Here is a 19,002-nt window from a genome sequence, read left to right on the forward strand (position 1 = left end):
ACACACATTTACTTGCTACGTTTTGAAAAAAATTATTTCAATTAAGAGAATTTATTGATAGATAAGAGCACACAAAGAGAGGAACAAATAACTTCTTTTGGTAAGATGCAAGAGGAAAGGTTAACTATAGGGAGAGTATTCAGCCTGTAGAAAATAAAGATGCAGGTAACTTTCCATCAGGTTTCAAGTGCACCAAGGGATCCATTAAATAAAAGAGAGAACAAATGGTTCTCTAGTCTTACTGATAATGGAACAAAAAAGCTTAAAGTGCTGCATGGGGGGACATAAGGAAAACAATTTCTTGACTATAAGGGCTATAAAATATCAGAACAGGCTGTAGAGGGAGTTTGGGTAATCACCTTCCTTTAGATTCTTTAGGAAAGGATACAGAGCTAAGTGTTAGTGTTGCCAGGGAAACGGTTACTGTCTAGTCCTATTATCACAGTAAGCGGTATTTGATAAATGACACATAGATGCGCACTGCAAATGAAAGCTACTATTGACTCAATTTGAAAAACTTTCAAGGCAATAATCTAAACACCTCCAAGGTAAGAAGAAAATGTAGAAGTTTCCCAAAGCATAACAGTCCTATGACAATGTGTTGGAAATAAGTATTTAGCATACAAAAAGCTTAAACTACCATTTCCTCTCTAAGATGTCAGGGAACAAACAGACTATCTCACGTGATTTAGGCTACCAACGTGAACTGTTTGGGAGGATTAAGAAAAGCATACCCACAACAACAAAAGACAGATGGTACGCAAATCTCTGTACGTACAGGCATCCTCCACTTTTTGAAAGTTCGTTTTACGTCACTTCACTTTCACGAAAGACCTACATTAGTACCTGTTTTGGGTAACCGAAAGAATTCGGAAGAGGATTTCCAATTTTATGGAAAAAGGTGAAAAGTAAAAATAGCGACTAGTGTTGGTTCTGCAGCGAGAGAGAGAGAGAGAGAGAGTCTCGTGGAGACAGTACACACCCAGAGCAGAGCGGCGAGAGTGGCATCGTCCAGCTCCTTCCCCAGGACCTACACTCAGCGGCTCAGCATCAGCCCCCAGAGCTCTGAACTGTGCCTGTGAGCATCTGTGCTTTACCTCGATTTATTCTGTGTATCCCTTAGCAAGATGTGTCCTATGGTAACTGCTTCTTTGCTTTACACCATTTCCGTTTACAAAAGGTTTCACAGGAACGCTCTGCTTTCAGAGAGCGGGAGAAACATGTATGCAGATACACATATAACTCTGAGTTGATGTTATATATTACCAAGCAGTTTTATTAAAACATTCATCATCTAAGAAGCTCACCACCTCCTTCCTCTTCCTGGATGCCCTGGTCCTCTGCTCCCTGAACAATATCATTATCTACAGCATCATAACGAGCTTGCTGCCTGCAAGGGAAACAAACAATCATCACCTCAGGGACACAAATTAAGTAGCACCGTTTGACATAAGTCATTTATCTTTAAAGAGAGTTATCAGTGAATTTTTCGACACTTTTTTAAAAGCCATAAAAATATTTCTTAAGCTTATCCAATTAGGTTTAATAAAGATTCCAGATATACTTTCAAAACATGCCTTATAAAAGAGAAAATACCTTTCAAATGATCAAATAAAATGAAGTTAGCACAAAACCTCATAGGTTATTTTGAGACATACACTGCCATTTTTAAGCAGGGAAAAAAAATGTTGACTATTCTGAAAATTCAATGTTTGGAATGTAATTTTCAGGTAGTGGTTCTGCCTCAGCTACGTGAGCAATAGGAGCCCCTCAAGTTCAAGGGTAACAGACACAGGAAGCTGTCTTTATGCTGCCTGTGAACGCCAGAGGCGGGCTGCCTAGGCCCATCAGGAGGCTACCGTGTGTGCTCTGCGCGCTGCGGCCGGCCCTGCGCGAGCCCAGCCTGCCTCTGCTGGGCCGTCTCCGCGGCGAGGGGCCGGTGCTGCTGCGGCGAGGGTCCCTGCAGCCTCTGCTGGGGCGGGGCCTCCTGGCGCTCCTTCAGCTCCTGGGCCTCCTCCGCCCGCCGCGCCGCCAGCCTCTGCTGCTGCAGCCGCTCCTCGTACGGCGACGGGAATTTGGCGACCGGCCTGCCTGAAGGATACACCTGGGGAGCAGAGAGTCGGTGCTGAGCAAGAGCTGTCTGTCGGGTGCCCTGGGTCCTCCCTTCGTCCGTTTCGCGCGACACGCGCAGAAGGCGGGGCTGGTTTATGAACACCTATCTGTCAGGTCAACTGTCATAGCGGTGCAAAGCCACCCGCGGCTGGACTCCACTCCTGTTTCCCAACGCTCTGAATCACCCCTGGCTTCTTTCGGCAACTGGTCTCCTCCATTTGTTGGCATTAAGGCAGATTTTTGCTCCCTCTCAAATGGAGGAGGACGCAACAGAAGAAATGTTTCGACCCTAATTAAATTTATGCTCAGAAGGCTCTGGTATATGTGGGCACTTAATAACCTCAGACTAAATGGGGCGATTTGTGAGCTGAGGCTGAGGCTAAGGCTTTTCCATGAAGCGCTAAAGACCTAGGGAAGCTAATTAACTCTAGCAATGCAGACACTAATCTCAGGCTAAGCGGAGCCAAAGCAAGTCAAATTTCAGATTAGGGTGGAAAAGCAGAGAACCATTTCTCTTCAAAGAAACCAAAAATGGACAAGAAGAGAGAACTTTCGGATTAAAGGAAAACCTGATACAGGAATTCTTAAACTCTGCTTCCATTAAGCCGTCTACCGCTCCCTCCTCCACCCCCCCAACTAATACAAGTCCACCAGTTCTCAGCAAAGGAAAGAGGGTGCACGGTTGAGGGAAATTAAACCTAGTGGGGAATTACCTTTGAGGAAGGCTATGAAGGACCCAAGACTGGGAGAGAGGCTTCTTCATGCCACGTTTGCAACAATTTAAGAGTGCACCTGCAGGGGCCTTCACACCTGCCCAGCCAAAGCCTCTAGCGGCTTGAAGTCTTGGAAAGTTTGAGGCCAAACAAAGCTTCAGAGCTGTAAATAAAAGGTGACCGGCATCCACCTAAGGGCCAGGTAGCCTACCGTCAGGTATCACCTTCGAGGTTGTGTAAGGAAAGTACACCTGGCTGCATTCAGGGTTGCCTTCAGTTCTTTTAAAGTGTCATTTATAATAATGGATGTTTTTCTGAGTCTTACTTATGTGAGAGGGGAGTGCTCAGTGGTGGAGCCTGAGCAGAGACTGGTTAGACACACTCACCTGGTGGCGTGTCCTTAAGTCAGCTTTCTGATGACTTGCTAACCACCCTGAAGGCGAGCGTGCAAAACCCAACGTAGGATTTGACAGTAAGTGAACAGGGAGAAAAGTACCCTTGATCACAGAAACTGAGTCACTTCTCGGCCTCAAGATGCCCACGGGACTCGAGCACAGAGGGGAAGGTGCGGGACGAGGTGCCCGTCTACTCTCCTACGCTGTTAAAGGGATGTGCCTGAGTCTCTCTCACTGCGCACCCTTGACAAAGACAACACGTACACACATGCACAGCACCTTCTCTTTTCCCCAACCATCTTTCTGGGATAAGGAAGCTATGCTACTAACATCACAATAGAACATTTAAATACGTACATGTAACATTTAGCAAGAGCACCCCAATTTTATTTTATAGACTGTTATACATGAGGGCTTTTCCCTTAACACAGCTGACCCTTGAACAGCGTGGGAGGTTGGGGCGCTGACCCTCCGTGCAGTGGAGAATCTTCTCATAACGTTCAGTCGGCCCCCTGTTTATAGGGTTCCTCCGTAGCCTCCCTGTAGGGGCTCCTCTGGGCGGTTCCTCACATGCAGGTTCTACCAACCACGGATCTTGTAGTATTTACTACTGAAAAAAATCCTGGTATAAGTGGACCCGTGAGGTTCAAACCTGCCTTGCTCAAGGGTCAAGTGCACGTAGAAACAGCGGCGCACCCCTCATCCCAGCCAGCTGGCTGGGTGGTCTCGTACCTCAGCACGAGCCTGCCCTTGCGGGAGTCTGGCCTCCTTCTGTTCGCGCCGTTCCGTCCACTCCCGGCCCCGCTGCTCCTCCGGCGGCGGGTCGTGCTCCTCCTCGAGGCGCTCCGCCCGCCCGACCTGCTCCATTGCCTCCTCCTCCAGGGCCCTCCGGTGCTCCTCCTCCACCTGGCGCTCCTCGGGTTCCCCGCCTCCCGCTTCCTGCCGGGTCAGTCCTGCGGGGGCCTGGGATCCTGCCTCCTTCTGGGTGGGGGGGTACGGTTTTGCTTCCTCCGTTCTTCCAGGGACTGCTTCACGGTTCTGCCACACTTGGCCGTTTCGAGACACCTAGGCCAAGCACATCACTGGAAATGACACTCTTCTATTTCGAAAGTAGTGACAGAATTTCTTTATTACCATTGTCTACCGGGTTACAACATAAGCAAAATCCTGGAGTCTAGCAATACAGAGTCCTGACTGAAAAGTATGGCTGCAATGGAGTCACTTAACTCTTCTCACTGTGTGATCTCACCTACAAAATAGAGATAACATAAGCAAAATTTCATCGTGGAAAGAATACCGTAAATAACCTAAAAGTAAAGCCTACAAGTGACCACATCTCAGTAGACCCTACCCTCGAAAGCAATCTAACGCCTGTTCTCCCTTAGAATAGAAAGGGAAAAACCCTCATACTTCAAGTGATCAAATACTTACGTAATTTTCTTCAAGGTAAATTTTGTTTTCAATAATTATTTGAAAAGAAAAGGATAAGATCAAATAGAGGATGAGTTAGCTTTTTTGTTAGCTAATATAAAAAAAAGAATGCCATTACTAATGGACATCCATGTTGGCTATAATAGTGCCATAATTAAACATTTTTGACGTATTAAAGTGGTATTTCTTTGTAAACCAGAGCAAGTCTTTTGTGAGTATTTTATATTATTAATACAGAAAACCCTGAAGAAAAAAAAAAAAAGATGTGTCTTTTTACAGAGAACTCCTCTTCTAAAACTGGTTGATTTAAATCAGTTTTCTCTGCAAGTTTCAGAGATTTCTATATGGTCTTCATTACTTAGAAAAGAGAGGCAAAAGAGAGATGGTATAATATCAATAGGAAAATGTGTCACTGTCCTCCCTCCCACCAACCTTCTTTAGCAGAAAGAATACTTTCTTTGGTCAGGTTGCTGTCCCGTAATTGAAATAAATGTGAAGCCCTGTTCTTAAGTTAGCAGAAACATAACTTAGAAACTGGATTGTATACATAAACAAATAAGCCAAGGAAAAAAGTCCTTTCTCAGACATCTGAGGACAGCTTTTGGAGGTGTACATTTTACCAAGTCCTTGCAAACCTGGCAAGTTTGAATTGATACTGCCCTGGCTTTACAGGAAATATTTCTCTGAAGGGCCCTAAGTGCTTTCCAACACCTGTCACTTATCTCCACAACATCCCCGTGAGAAAGGTTAGAGCAGATGACTATTATCTCCACCTCCCAGATGGAAGAACTAAAAAGTCTGAGTCATTAAAAGATTAATCCAGTAAACTGGTAGTTAAACTTAGATAGAGAATAGAACCAATTTCCACACCAGGGCTCTGGTTGTGCTTTCTTAAGTTAGGAGCAACAGAAGACCCAGACAAAGAACAAGCATCCAGGAGGATACAGAATCTGTCTGTGAAGGAATGCTTTGCTCAGACTGAAGATTCAAACGAAGTCCACTCACTTCAACTTAATTATTCCCATAAGGTGATAAGAAGGTGAGTTGGGGAAGGTCTTCTCAAACATTCATTGTTTAAAACGACTTTGTCGGGGGAAAGATAATCATACTTGCCATTTTTATTACAGGTGTGATTGCAAAAACACCTCTGTAAGAATTAATCATATGGGCGACATCGCTTTTGATGTTTCACTTGGGAGATATTCTTAAGCAACAAGGCTTAATTTTATCAAGAACAGAATACAAAAAATGGATTCTGTGACTAGCACTTACACTCTTGTAGTTTTATGAAGGCTATATAATACAAACTTTGACATGTTTTGTATGGACCAAGCACAGCATCAAGTTCAAATACATTATCAGCTTTAATACTTAAGTGGGCTGATTGTCATATAATATCCTCATGATCATTTAACCTTCTCACTCTATCCCCAATCCCCCCCCCAAAAAAACCCCTAAAATATTCAGACATAACAGCTCCTTTCAGACAAATATACCCACATGAAGAAAGACAAAACTAGTTCAGTCTTTTCCAGGAAACAGAACAGCAGTTCTCAAAGTGTGCGTCCCCAGACCAGCCGAATCAGCTAGAAATGCAAATCCTCAGGTCTCACCCCAAATTAACTGAACTGTAAACTGTGGGCTGGGGCCCAGTTATTCTTGTTTTAACAGCCCTGCTAGGGACTCTGATATATGCTAAAATGTGAGAACCGCTGTTCTGCAGTTAGAGCTGGCAATATTTAGAGCAGTTCACCTGAGAACAGCTTGACTGGGAAAGCACAGCTTGACAGGGAAAGCACAGGTCAGCTTGACCTGACCACAGATGACCAGTTCATGCCTCTTACCTCCCGAGGCTCTCCGGGTAACTTGTCCCTTGTTGCGCTGACACCTTGTGGAGAATGTGCCACCTGGGTAACATTTTGCTGCTCTGTTTGTTCTGGTTTTCGAAAGCTTGGAATCCTATTCAGAGTATCTTTCAGTTGTTTATATTCTGCAACTTGAGTCTGCATACAAATTGCACAATTGGATGCAAATTGCACAATTTGAGGAGGGAAAAGGATATCATTCATAGACGGTTCACTGGAAGACTAGACAAAAATATTATACCTAAATGCAAGAAAGGATAAATATGCAGACTGCTTCCATGCATTAGCTATACTTACTTGGACATGCTCAACCATTTTTAAGCACATGCAAATTAGAGTTAAAGGGAACAGAGAAAAAGTATCTAAGACAGATGTTAGTTTCCCATGCTACATTAAACTAAGTCAGGATTTTTATATATAAATTTCTAGTCTAAATATCATTATTAAAAGTAAGAAAGCTATGCAATCAGTTTTATGACATTAAACTCTATTTTAAAATTCCACAATTATATAAATATAAGTGCAGATTATCTTTTACCAATATGGTCTGAGTAACACTTTTCAGCAGAAAAGAACCATAGGCTTCAAATAAGTTAACTGAATATATATGTAAAGTCACTCAGACCATCCTCTTCTTCCAGTCAATATGTGCTCACATATGGTCCCTTCCTCTCCAGAACGCTTCCTGTATTGTGCTCTGCAGTTTTGGAAAGCAATAGCATAGGCATGAAATGAGGCTGGATTTTTATTCTTCAATTCTGAACGCCCTTTTCTTCTAGAGCAACAAAGGCACTAATGAAGGCACAGGTCTAGAATATACTCATATACTCATATGTGTGTACCTGTGTGTATATGTGATAGGGTGTGTGTGTATGTGATATTTTTAATACAAGAAGCTAGAAAGACGGAAAAAATCAGACACTTTAAGTAGGAAAACCAAGAGACTATACTTAGCTCATCATATGCACCAACACTGTAACCCTAAAACAGAAATACTGTGTGTGTAAACACACACTTACATGAACACAAAGCACCCAGAAATCTCTTCTGAAAGAAAGAGCCTGCTGGCCAGGGCCGCCGCCCTCAGTGTGCACAGCAGAGCGGGAGTCGAGGCTGGTTGAGTCGTGCTCCTGCGGCCACAGCTGTGCACCTGCACGGTGCTCTCCCACCCCCTTTCTGCCTTTTTCTAATTCACACAGAGGTGCAGAAGTCCGCTTGCTAAATCTGTCTCAGGGGAGTGCTTCTTTATCATTTGAACAGAGGCGTGCCATACGGCTAACAGTGGCCCTTAGCCCAGAAATCTACCAAAACATTTGCAAACCAACTTTGGAGGTCAAAGAAAAAAAGATGACATCCACACAGTGATACTTTTAATAAGATAAATATTCTAGTCTTTCTTCTTTCTCCTCCTCCTAGATACATAACCTTTGAAGGCAGTAATGCTGTGGTTCTCAAATACTAGTGTGCATTAAGAATCATGTTAAATTATGGAAGGATCATGTTAAAAATGCAGGATCCTGGACCCCCCCACCCTAGAAATGATGATTCAGTAGGTCTGGAGCAAGGCCCAGGTAACTGTGATACAGGGAGTCTCCACAAATTCCAGCTGAAGAGTTAAGTGTGACTTTGATGTCCAGATGACCTAAGCTTCCAGCTTGGTTCTGGGCAATGATTTCGGGCCAGCTACAGTACTCCTTTTGACCTTACTTTATTTAGATATAAAAAAGATACCATATTTTATAACTCAGTAGGTTGTGAATAGTAAATAAAATTCTGTACATAAAGTTATTATGATAATCCCTGATAAATTGTAAACTCTCAAATTCTACTCTGTTCCTGCTTTCTCCCGCCCTTAATTATTACATTTAAAAATCAGGTTGTCAAGACAGAATCTCATAAAATGATTTACATGAGAGACGTAGATGCCTGAAATAGCAGTTGTTTTCTGAGCAGATCTGGGGAAAGTTTTAATACAGGGGTAAAAGAGCAGGAGAAACTTGGAGGCCCCACCCAAAAGAACCAAAAAGCTATTGAAAGAAATAGAAAATCATATGTACGTTAAATAAAAAAATTTTTTCTGTTGCAAAACCTTGTTGGCAATACTCCCAGGATGCTTACGACAGAATCTGGTTTTGGTCATTAAATGAACTATTTTACTTATATTTTTCTGAATTTTCACATTGTTGCTTAGTCTAATATTTATGGCTATTATAGTACACAGAGTATTCAAATTGGTTTGTCACATTTTTCAGTATGAAAAGCAGCCTCAGAGAAAATAATAATACTTGGTAAAAATTTTATAAAGAAGGTTTTGAATGTAATAATATCCTCTGAAGTCAATTTAATTTATACCCATGGAAAAAATTACCACACAGCTACAGTTTTGTAGGGAGATAATCAATGACTGCCTTGAAAAAGGGCCCCATAGACACAGATGCTACAGCCTCTGAGATGAATCAGGGCCCAGCATATGATTCTTTTAATAATTTTATAAAGACAAAAGATAATACATGGTCTCCTGGTAAGCACAGATAGTTGGTTTTCCTTTGCCCTTTTCTTTTAATTCTTCCAAGAGAAGAAAAGTGAAGACCGGTGATTAAGAAGACATAGCAACTAAACTAGCCATTCCTATTTCTTTGCTTCGACTAGAAAGCTGTAAAACACTCAATGTGATATTACTTTAATGAGCTCTCCAACACTTGTATTTGTTCATTCAGTAAGTGTCTACTGAGGGCCTGCCTTGTGCCGAGGACTGTTCTAGGCTTTGAACAAATGAAGCTTACGACTCTCATTTTCCTTCTCTATTGACTTGAGAGCTCTTCTTATTTCCTGTAATTTGACCAAACAACACATAAGCCTAGTCCCAAAAGCAGTGTGTGCAGGCTGTAAAGCTGGGAGCAAGGGAGGGAGGAATAAAATATAGAGCTTGACAATAATTTATTTAGGTAGCTAGCATCATAAAATCCTACAGATCATATAGCGTGCGTCAATACAGGTCATACGGTGGCAAAAGACCACATATGTGGGATAATTTCTGTGACTGAAACAAGTATTAGACTACTGCATGCAGGGGCTGGAGGAGGGTAGAAAAAGTAATATGCACCACACTGCCAGTGCAAAAAAAAAAAAAAAAATCAAAGGTTTATTTAATATTCTCTTGATCAAGTTTTGAAAGCATGCATGATCTTCAGGATCAGGAAAGCTCTGTCCTAAGGAACTCAGTGAAGCCTGGCCTTTAAGAGACTACACGCAAAGAGGAATTCAGAAATGTTAAGCAGACTTAAAAAGAACCCAGAGAGGCCGCTACCCTTCTAACCTGTGCAGCAGCTAGTGCACTCTTGTGGTCTTCCAAAGTCACTACAAGTTGTTCATGCTTGGAGAGTAAATTCTTATGCTGTTGCTACACAGAAAAGAATTTTACAGGTTGAGTTTTAACATTCTAGGACAAACTCTTCTTGGGCAGACAGTGGCATGAGCACCCAGATGCTGCTTTCTTGCCGGTTTGTTTGTTTTTGCAGTATTTGTTAAGTTCCAAAATCTTTGTAGAGGGAAGACTATGATTAATGTAGTATTCCACAATCTAAAACGTGCTACCCAAATATCACAATCACTTACAGTGAAATCAACACACACAAAAAAATACCTCTCATTATTAATAAACCTTTGTAAATAAAAAAGCTTATTAATCTAACAAACCTGCAACATTACAGCCATACTGGAAATAAGTGAAAAATATTATTAATAATATTAGAATTAACATTTTTATTATTAAAACATTATAACAGTAGTGCAGAATACTTGAAAAATAGATGGGGAAATATATAATCCCACTATCCTTAAATAAGTTACAAACGATTTTATATGTTTCCTTTCGGTCTTCTCTACATAATTGTATATAGCTATCATAATAGCCTGCATTCTATTTCATGTACTTATTTTTCACTTAAGGTATTAAAGGTATTTCTATATTGCCAAAAAAAAAAAGCTTATTAAGATTCAGCCATCTAGCAAAAGAATCATTTCAGTACTAATGGAAATGTTGGGATTTCCAGATCATCGTTTAGCTTATGATGCAGAAGTGGTAAAAGTATTGGGCCTGGTCCAGTTTATGCAAAGCCCAAAATAACAGTGTGCATTGTAAAGCATGTCAAATAGGGAACGACTTTTAAGGTCACTCTACAAAGTAAAGCAGGCAAACACTAAACAGTCAAATGCTGGGTTTTTTGGTTTTTTTTTTTTTTTTACCTTGACATCTTGCAGCTGTGTGTGCATGTCCTGATGCGCTCTCCTCAGCTGTCTGTTCTCTTCTCTCAAATTGTACACGGATTCTATTTTAGAAAAAGGAAAATCATGCGTAAAGCCCTGGGCCTTTTGGGCTCTTGATTCTATTATTTTCACATCTAAAGCCTCACATAACTTTTTCTAGGACTGTTTTGAACTTTGACAGTACAATATTCCAAATCAACAAAACCTATACCATTTTGGGCTGTGGCATGGATTCAGCTGGACAACCCGATACAATCTGGTTCAGTGGTTTAAATACATTTAAACAAGCTACACGTCGCAGAAGTTAAGGATTTTTAATTACTCCTGTGCTGAAAATGAAATGTTTCTGTTAAGGAGCAAACCCTTAGGAATGAAATGTAATGGGTAGGAGTCATCTAAGATTTTGATCTCTTCACAAATTAAAAACAGGGCTATCAAAAAGCAAAACCACATTTCTCAGAGCATGAATAATTTCCACAGTCCCCAAAAGGTATTTCAGTTACAAAAGCAACTCAAGAAATAAACAAGAGACAGAGAGACACCCCATCTGCTCAAAAATTCTAAATATATTTTCTTTCTCCCACCATTGAGTTCTTGACTGATCCAAATTCTCCCTCCAATAGCTATAGGACAGTTCTTTCCAGGGCTACCATGTGAGACTGTAGCAATCAGAGTAAAGTCTGAAAACCTCCTGAACCACAAGCTCCACTGTTCGGGGAACAACCTCTTGCTAATTTTCCCACATTTTCTGTATCTGGATGCAATGAACTGGCAGTGCTTGGGCCAAATCCAACACACAAACATTTTTTTTGGCCCCTGCAGTGTTGGCCTAAACTTAGTGTCTTCCACGTTTGAAGAGCTGTCACCATTTAAAAATCAAGAATCTGGGTCTAATAAGACTCTGGCAACATTAGGCCGGTTCTCATGAGACAGCACTCAGCAGAAGTTAAATGGTGGCTGGGTGACCATAATGACTCATTTCCAATGGGAGATACTGTTGAGAGTGAAAGGGGTGCTGTTAAGAATTACGCTGGGACAGCAGCAGGTGTGGACCTGCACTACATCGGGCAAGCCGTCCCCAGAGTGGCAGCCGCTCGCTGCAGGCAGAACTTTATGCCTCCAGGGTGGCCCTCAGCACAGAGGGAAGGTGCCAGTCACCATCCCGCCTCGTACTTTCTGTCCACTTTCACTCCACTCGAGTCCCTGCTTGATCCCTGGGCGCTGGCTTCGTGACTGGGTTTGGGGAGAGATCAAGAACAAGGTGGGAACTGTGGCCAGTGGTTGGGTTGTCCACCTACACGTCACACCGGATTTTCTCAAAGGTCAAAACAGGACACTGTGGCAACTGAAGAGGACCACAAGTGTGTCATCGGCTGGATGGGCCCTCAGTCTACACACAGGCACACATGCACTTGAAATACCCAAACGTGGCTGACTTTTAAAGGAATTCAGTTTATAACCTTAATGAGGTGTCTCCTGTGCCTTTGCTGTGTGACCCTGAGCAAGTTACCTAACCTGAGCAGGCCTCAATTTCTTCACTTGTTAAATCAGACTAAATATAATGCCTACCTTGCAGGTTGTTATGGGACTTAAATAAGATACCTGTACGAAGAGTTTCCCCCAGTACTGGCACATGGAAAACATTTGTTAAGTGTCAGCTATTATTATAACGATAATGGGAAGAGTAATCATCTAAGTTTATATGCTATCAGCTCACAGCTATCCATATTCTAAATTCTGAACTCCCTCCTCATGTCACAGTAATCTGCCAAAGACTACTCGGACTACACACGTCATAGGTTTGCCGCTACCGACCCACGTCTATCACGATGTGTCTATCTTTAATTTACTATCAGGGACCATAATCAAACAAAAGTGCTGATGTGAAAATCACTTATCAAAGTGTCATCAAAGTCACTGTCACATTAAGTTGTTTGAAGTCTCTCTGAGAAACTTCTTCCAAAAATTAACTGACACCAAAAATACTGTTCTCTCTCTCTCTCGCCCTGTCTCCATCTCTGTCTCTCTCTGTCACTCCCTCACCCACCAAGGTATTGGTAGATTCTCTCTTCTGATGACAAGAGCCCTATCACTTACTGTATTTCTCCTTTTGTTCTGGGTTCTAGGAAGCTCAGACCAGGCCATCAGGCTTGAACTATCTGAGTATGCAGAACTCACAGACAAGTATCCTCCTATTTTCCATGGTTCCGATTTCTTGTTAACATTTTACTATACATGGACTTGGTTTCAAAGAAAGAAGTTAACTATGGAGTAGACACAAGATAATATGCCTTTTAGGGCTATTACTAAAATTGAATGAACTAAATTATGTAAAGCATGCCAAGGTCAGACACCTAGAAAATTTTACTTCTCACTCCTTAATGGATCTCCTTAATAGCAATATAATTAAATATATTTCCTCAGCTTGGCTCAGGTTTGAAAATGCTAAACAGTGGATCCTACAAGTCAAATGTCCTCCTTCACCACACAAAGGTCTAGCATCCCCAGGGTGGCAAGTGCTGTCTGCACAATGGAGTCTTCTGGTTCTCTCTTCCTCTTACCACCTTCGTAAGGACTTTCTGTGTTTAGTCTCTTCCTTTCTCTATTTTGTTATCTTACTGACTCCTCACCACCTGGCTCACCACCAACAAGCCAAGGCCCCTACATGTCTGCATCTCTTGGGTGTCATCTGCTGACATCTGGCTCCATCAAGACCACCTCAACCCTTTGTAAACTGCCTCAGTGGCTATTTAACTCCCAGGTGCCTTTTTGGAATACTTACAAAGTATTCCTATTATTTTGGAATACTGTTATTAGCCTACTATTTTGGAATACTTCGAGACAAAGCATTGCAAAAAAAAGCACAGAAAAGTCCAAAGGACCCTTCACACAGTTTCTTTCTATGATGACATTTTATATAAAACCAGGAAATTGTTCTTCACCTGTGTTTTTGCAAAGCACCAGGATTTCACCCGTGTTTTTGCAAGCACCAGGATTTCACCCGTGTTTTTGCAAAGCACCAGGATTTCACCCGTGTTTTTGCAAGCACCAGGATTTCACCCGTGTTTTTGCAAAGCACCAGGATTTCACCCGTGTTTTTGCAAGCACCAGGATTTCACCCTTGTTTCTGCAAGCACCATGTATGTTTTTAAACCAAATCTCACACTTCAAACTTATTTAGTACCTGGATAGGTGATTGTAGAATATGCTATTGCCCTTTTCCAGAACTCACATGTACTTAGAAGTGATATATTTTGTTCCATATTACTATGAAAATACCTGATGCTGATGCTGATGGTGGTTAATATAGACTGAAGGTCTACCATGTACCAGTAACTGTTCTAGGTGCTCTGCATAATGTAATCCTCATACCAACTCTACAAGGTTGATACTTTTTATGAATATCCCGCTTTTACAGATGAGGACGGTTTACACTACACAACTTGCCTGTGGTCATATATAAACTAGTCATTGAAGAGGCCAAGATTCACCAGGGCAGTCTGACTCCAGAGCCTGAGCTTTTTGAAGCTACTATTAGCGATCAACAGGGAGTCTTTATGCCCCTGTGGAGATTTGGAAATGCATCACTGTAACTGGGGAGCACTGATGGCATTTTGTGGGTGGGGTCGGAGATGCTAAATGTCTCACAACACACTTAAAAAGAGAACCGTCTTGCCCAACATGGCCAGTGTGCCCCGTTGAGAAACACTAAGTATTCTATTCTGTTTCCCTAAACGAACCCAAGGAGATAAGTATAAGTGTGAAACTTCATAAAGAAGTAAGAAGTAACTGGTAAAGGACCACATGTAAGGTAATCAATCACCAAGCAACAAACAAAATAAAACAAAAGTCTATTGTTCTATTCAAACGTTAATATGAGTATTCATTTCCATGCACACTGACTAATTAGGTTTCCAAATACCTTTTAGCTTAGAAAGCTCTTGTTCTTTCTCTTGCTGCAGCTGCAGGTATCTCTGCTTGTGGTCATTAAATGTCCTACTGAAGTCTTCTCCTTGCTTGCGGTGTTCCTCTTCCAAGTCGCTGTGCTGTTTCTTTAGCTCCTCATGTTGACTCTGCAAAGATGAAAACTTTAGCAGGGATGTACATTCTCTAAATTATATCACAATCTGTCTCTCGATAGTGTAGCCTTTCTCTTGCCAGAAAGTAAGCACAAATGAAGAAGTAGACTTCGTTTTCCTCAGCTTGCTTCGAATTTGTGCAGCTCCCTTCCATTCCAAATGAATAGTTTACGATCATGGCCAAAAATAATTTTCTCCTGAATTTTTAACATTAATGGCAACAACAAGAAGTTGGAAGTTTGCATGAGAGATGGAAAAGGAAGGGATCTGGGGAAATTCCCAGGGACTCAAGTTACTGTGGAAACAGGGTAAAGCTAACGAAAAAATTACCCCTCCGTGGATACTCTAGACTGCCTCTTTCAATCTGATGTTTTCCCAGCAACATTTTTTATTTCCCTTCTTTGATTTTCAGCCTTCCTGGTAACCCAGTTTAAAGAAGGGGGGAAAAAAAGACTTTTTTTCCATTTGAGGGAAGTAATAAATCTATTGTTTATAGAATGATTCTTACATATATTACTCCTGATTATAACACTGTAATCACAATCTAGATAAATTCTACAGTCTCCAAATGCTTAATGTGAAAGGGTGGTCTGCTTTAATTCATGTATTGCTTTCTTGATAATAGGAAAGATGCTGGTTTCTATAAAAAGCACATGCCCTACTGATATAGGAGAAAAGACAACACCAAACAAAAAGCTGGGGGGTAGGGGCTGGAGACAGTGGTGTGTTTTTTTTCCCTGCTCTGCAGGGTGGCATAATGTCTGCTGCTCATCTCTTCTGGCCTGAACAGAAATAGTGCATCTCTCTCTCTCTTTTTTTCAATTTTCCTGACACAATAATGAGTTTTATCCAAGAACCAAGGAAGGAGAATCTTTAAACATAAATTGTGCTCCTGTGGTAGGCAGAACACTTATTACACATTAGTAACAGGAAGGCAGCATTTTAATACTTCTACTGCCTCCAGCGCGACTAAGATAAAAGAAAATATCTAAGAAAAACCACTCTGAGAAATTAGATTTAAAAAACAAACAAAAATCCTTAAAGGATAGAGAACAAAATTAAAAATTACGTGACCAGAGAGCCTGATTTAGAAAAAATGTGTAATGAGCTAAATATGTTCTTTGTAATCAGGTGATAAAACATGATGGATCATTACAATTATATATCACTTTTAGCCAGAAATGATTTTAATATACCATATCACAATACAAATCAACTTTCTGTAAACTTTCTTTGATCACTTAAGTTACTTAGTTAATCCTTTGATTCACTCACGAAGAACCACTTTAAATTACTCACCTTTAACATCTGATGTTGGACATTCAACGCGCTGTACCTGCTATTAGAATCTTGCTGTAAATTGAAAAGCAAACAGTTAACACAAAAATAACAAATTTGGCTCTTATGCTAACCAGAGCTTAAAGGTCTAAATGGAAAGATTTCACTCATTTCACTTGTGTTAAGTGAAAATGAACTCTAAGCTCGAAACAGGACAATTCTGAGGCCATCTCCTTACTTAATAGCAGAAATGAAGTTTTCACATTCCTCTAAGTTTGCTAGACTTTAATAATGAAAAATCAGGACATGGATCCTGACGGATCCACGGATTAGATCCATCCATTTTTTTCCCCTCATGGAAAAATCATGGACATGGACAAAGAAACAAACAGCAGCTTGACAGGGCCCTTGCAGGTGATTTACTTCCACTCTCATACTGAGAAGAAAAACTGATGCCAGAGGCACAGGGGAACTTGTCCTGAGATGCAGCACCGCATATGGCCGATATGGCGCAATATATTGTGCCCGGTGCTCCAAGGGGAAAAGGAGATAAACCAGGTCTCACAAGCTTCGCCTGGCTTCCGGGAAGGGAGAGAAAAGGCACTTTCCTGCCCTGAGCTTCAGCGGGTAAGAAATTCTACATACGTGACTTTACCCCAACTCGACTCCAACTCACAGAGTGAGAAACCGAAAGGCTAAGGAACAGGCCAGGGCAAACACTTCCTTTAGTAGCAGAGCCAGGACCGAAACTTGAGCCTACATCTGTGGCTGAAGCACGCGCTCCAGGAGTGTGTCTCTGTGTGCCAGTGGAGTATCTTCACATGTGGACCTCACGCAAGTGCAGTCCTGGGCGACCATAACCAGTGAGTGTGCAAACCACAAAGCGCCTGAAAGTTTTCTCTCCCCAGGCTGCTGTGTTGTTCTGTCTTATGTGCCCCACTCCTTGCTTTACCCGTCACCGGTACAAGCACAGCCTCAATTACTTCTTTCTTTCATATTCTTGCAGCTTCTAAAATGAACTGCATTTTTGCTTTATCATTTTATTTGATCGCTTTACCATTTTAATTTGTAATAAATTACATTACAAAATGCACAGCAGAACACACACAATTCTGGCTAGGGCTTTTACAAGCAGGTAAGAGTTGAAAGCCGACAGCCTCCTAGCTATTCAAGGGACAGGCTCTTCTCAGTTTTAATACCCCAAAACGCCAATGCTTTATTCAACCAATGCTTACATATTTTTCTTAGCGTAAGAGAAAAACTTGCTTTTCTCCAGTTAATTTGGACTTAAAAACTTTTTAAACTGCCAATATCATTTATGTATTCATTCGTTCCACAAATGTTTTTGAACATGGGAACTCTAGGCCAGGTACCATGCCAGACATTACACAGCAATGTCTATGCAAGTGACGGTAACGTCGTGCAAAGGCAAATGAAAATAAATATCACATTCTATAGAAAAGAGAGACTACAAATGAATAAATAAGTGAACAAAAGTAATCTGTTTATGGTTGAACATTAAGGCTATTTCCAATTTATCACTATCACAGTAATGTGACAAACAAAGGAAGGTACGTTTTAAAAGAACAGTTTTTAGGTCTTCCTCTGAGAATCTCTTGGGAAGGAAGGAAGGAAAGGAGAGAGGAAGGGAGGGAGGGAAGGAGGGAGACAGGGAAATGTATTTCAGCCCTTCAATCCTAATGATCAACAGAGTAAAAGGTTTTGCGACTGTATTTCCCCCTCTTTCAAGTTTCGTGAAATAAAAAATTAAGGGAGAAAGAAAAACTCACCCTTCCCTTATTTAGTGTTTCTTGTGCTTCTAATTTATAAACCAGAAAATCTAGAACATACAAAATGGAGAAAATAGATTAAAAGTTAATTCACTGTGGCATTTTTAGACATCTAAAAGAACATAGGCGTACTTTACTCAGACCTAAAAAATGTTTCAGGTTTAAAACAATCTACTTGGTGACTTATATACTTTGTCTTTTAATGCTTTAGAAAGAGTTGAAAAAAACTGTTATATAATTTTCCTCTTTACCTTAAAGTTGTGAATCTTGTATCAACAAAATACGCACTATAACCAACTGATTAAAAGTGCATTTAGAATGTGTACTCGGTGATGAACTGTCCATGAAATTAAGGAGGAAAAAAAACATGAAGTGCACCTAAGGACAGAGATGATTTATTGCCAGCCACTAGATGGCACACGAAAATCATTCAGGACATGAAAAGGAAATCAAGCTGTGGAAACCATCTTTAATGCTCTTAAAGCTTTATTATCCACTAGATGGCTCTATAAAATCACTCTGCTTTTGAAGACAAGGGAAATCCAAATCCTATCAAAGCATTTTAATGATCTTAAACATCTCAGTAAAACATCCTAGCCCACACTGCCCTCCTCTGTTCTCCCTCCTTCTACCTCACACCAAGGTAATCGGACGGAACACCTCACTCCAAGTTCAAGATTTACCAAAAAGATGAATAAATAAAAATAGAATGCAGGTAATTTCAAATCACAACCTGTATAAGCTCCGTGCTTTATAGAAAAACTCTGATAAAAATCAACAGCATTGCCTAATACCTGTGCTAAATGTTAATTTTTCAAACCAAACCAATCAGTTGTGCCAGTAAAGCCTTTACCACAAGATGAAAACAGGTGTATAACTTAAAAGACATCGTACGATAAGATCAATTCACTACGTTCTAAATGTACATGTATACGTATATGTTTATATAACGTTTGTCATATTCTGGACAATGCATGCTGTTACTTTCCTGGATGCCTGTGGACAGAAGTTTCAGGTGTTAGTAACGTATGCATTGATAATATTCAAAGAAAAACTGTGTGTTATTTCCAAAG

The 19,002-nt window shown here is 40.9% G+C and overlaps 1 protein-coding gene across 2 annotated transcripts in view; it reads right to left on the reverse strand.

Moving 5' to 3' along the window:
- GOLIM4 (golgi integral membrane protein 4) overlaps positions 1-19,002 on the reverse strand; it is a 74,617-nt gene that overhangs the window by 13,227 nt on the left and 42,388 nt on the right. Inside the window, exons 3-11 of one of the 2 annotated variants that reach the window (XM_068546202.1) lie at positions 17,930-17,979; positions 16,161-16,214; positions 14,705-14,855; positions 10,762-10,844; positions 9,833-9,916; positions 6,496-6,654; positions 3,953-4,285; positions 1,860-2,104; positions 1,311-1,390 (exon numbers count right to left, since the gene is read on the reverse strand). In XM_068546202.1, the coding sequence (XP_068402303.1) occupies positions 1,311-1,390; positions 1,860-2,104; positions 3,953-4,285; positions 6,496-6,654; positions 9,833-9,916; positions 10,762-10,844; positions 14,705-14,855; positions 16,161-16,214; positions 17,930-17,979 (1,239 nt within the window). Of the gene's footprint in view, positions 1-1,307; positions 1,391-1,859; positions 2,105-3,952; positions 4,286-6,495; positions 6,655-9,832; positions 9,917-10,761; positions 10,845-14,704; positions 14,856-16,160; positions 16,215-17,929; positions 17,980-19,002 lie in introns of both variants that reach the window. The other variant, XM_068546201.1, reaches the window with a different exon arrangement.

The sequence above is a fragment of the Eschrichtius robustus genome, chromosome 6 (genome assembly GCF_028021215.1).
Source record: "Eschrichtius robustus isolate mEscRob2 chromosome 6, mEscRob2.pri, whole genome shotgun sequence".
Classification (NCBI taxonomy): domain Eukaryota; kingdom Metazoa; phylum Chordata; class Mammalia; order Artiodactyla; family Eschrichtiidae; genus Eschrichtius; species Eschrichtius robustus.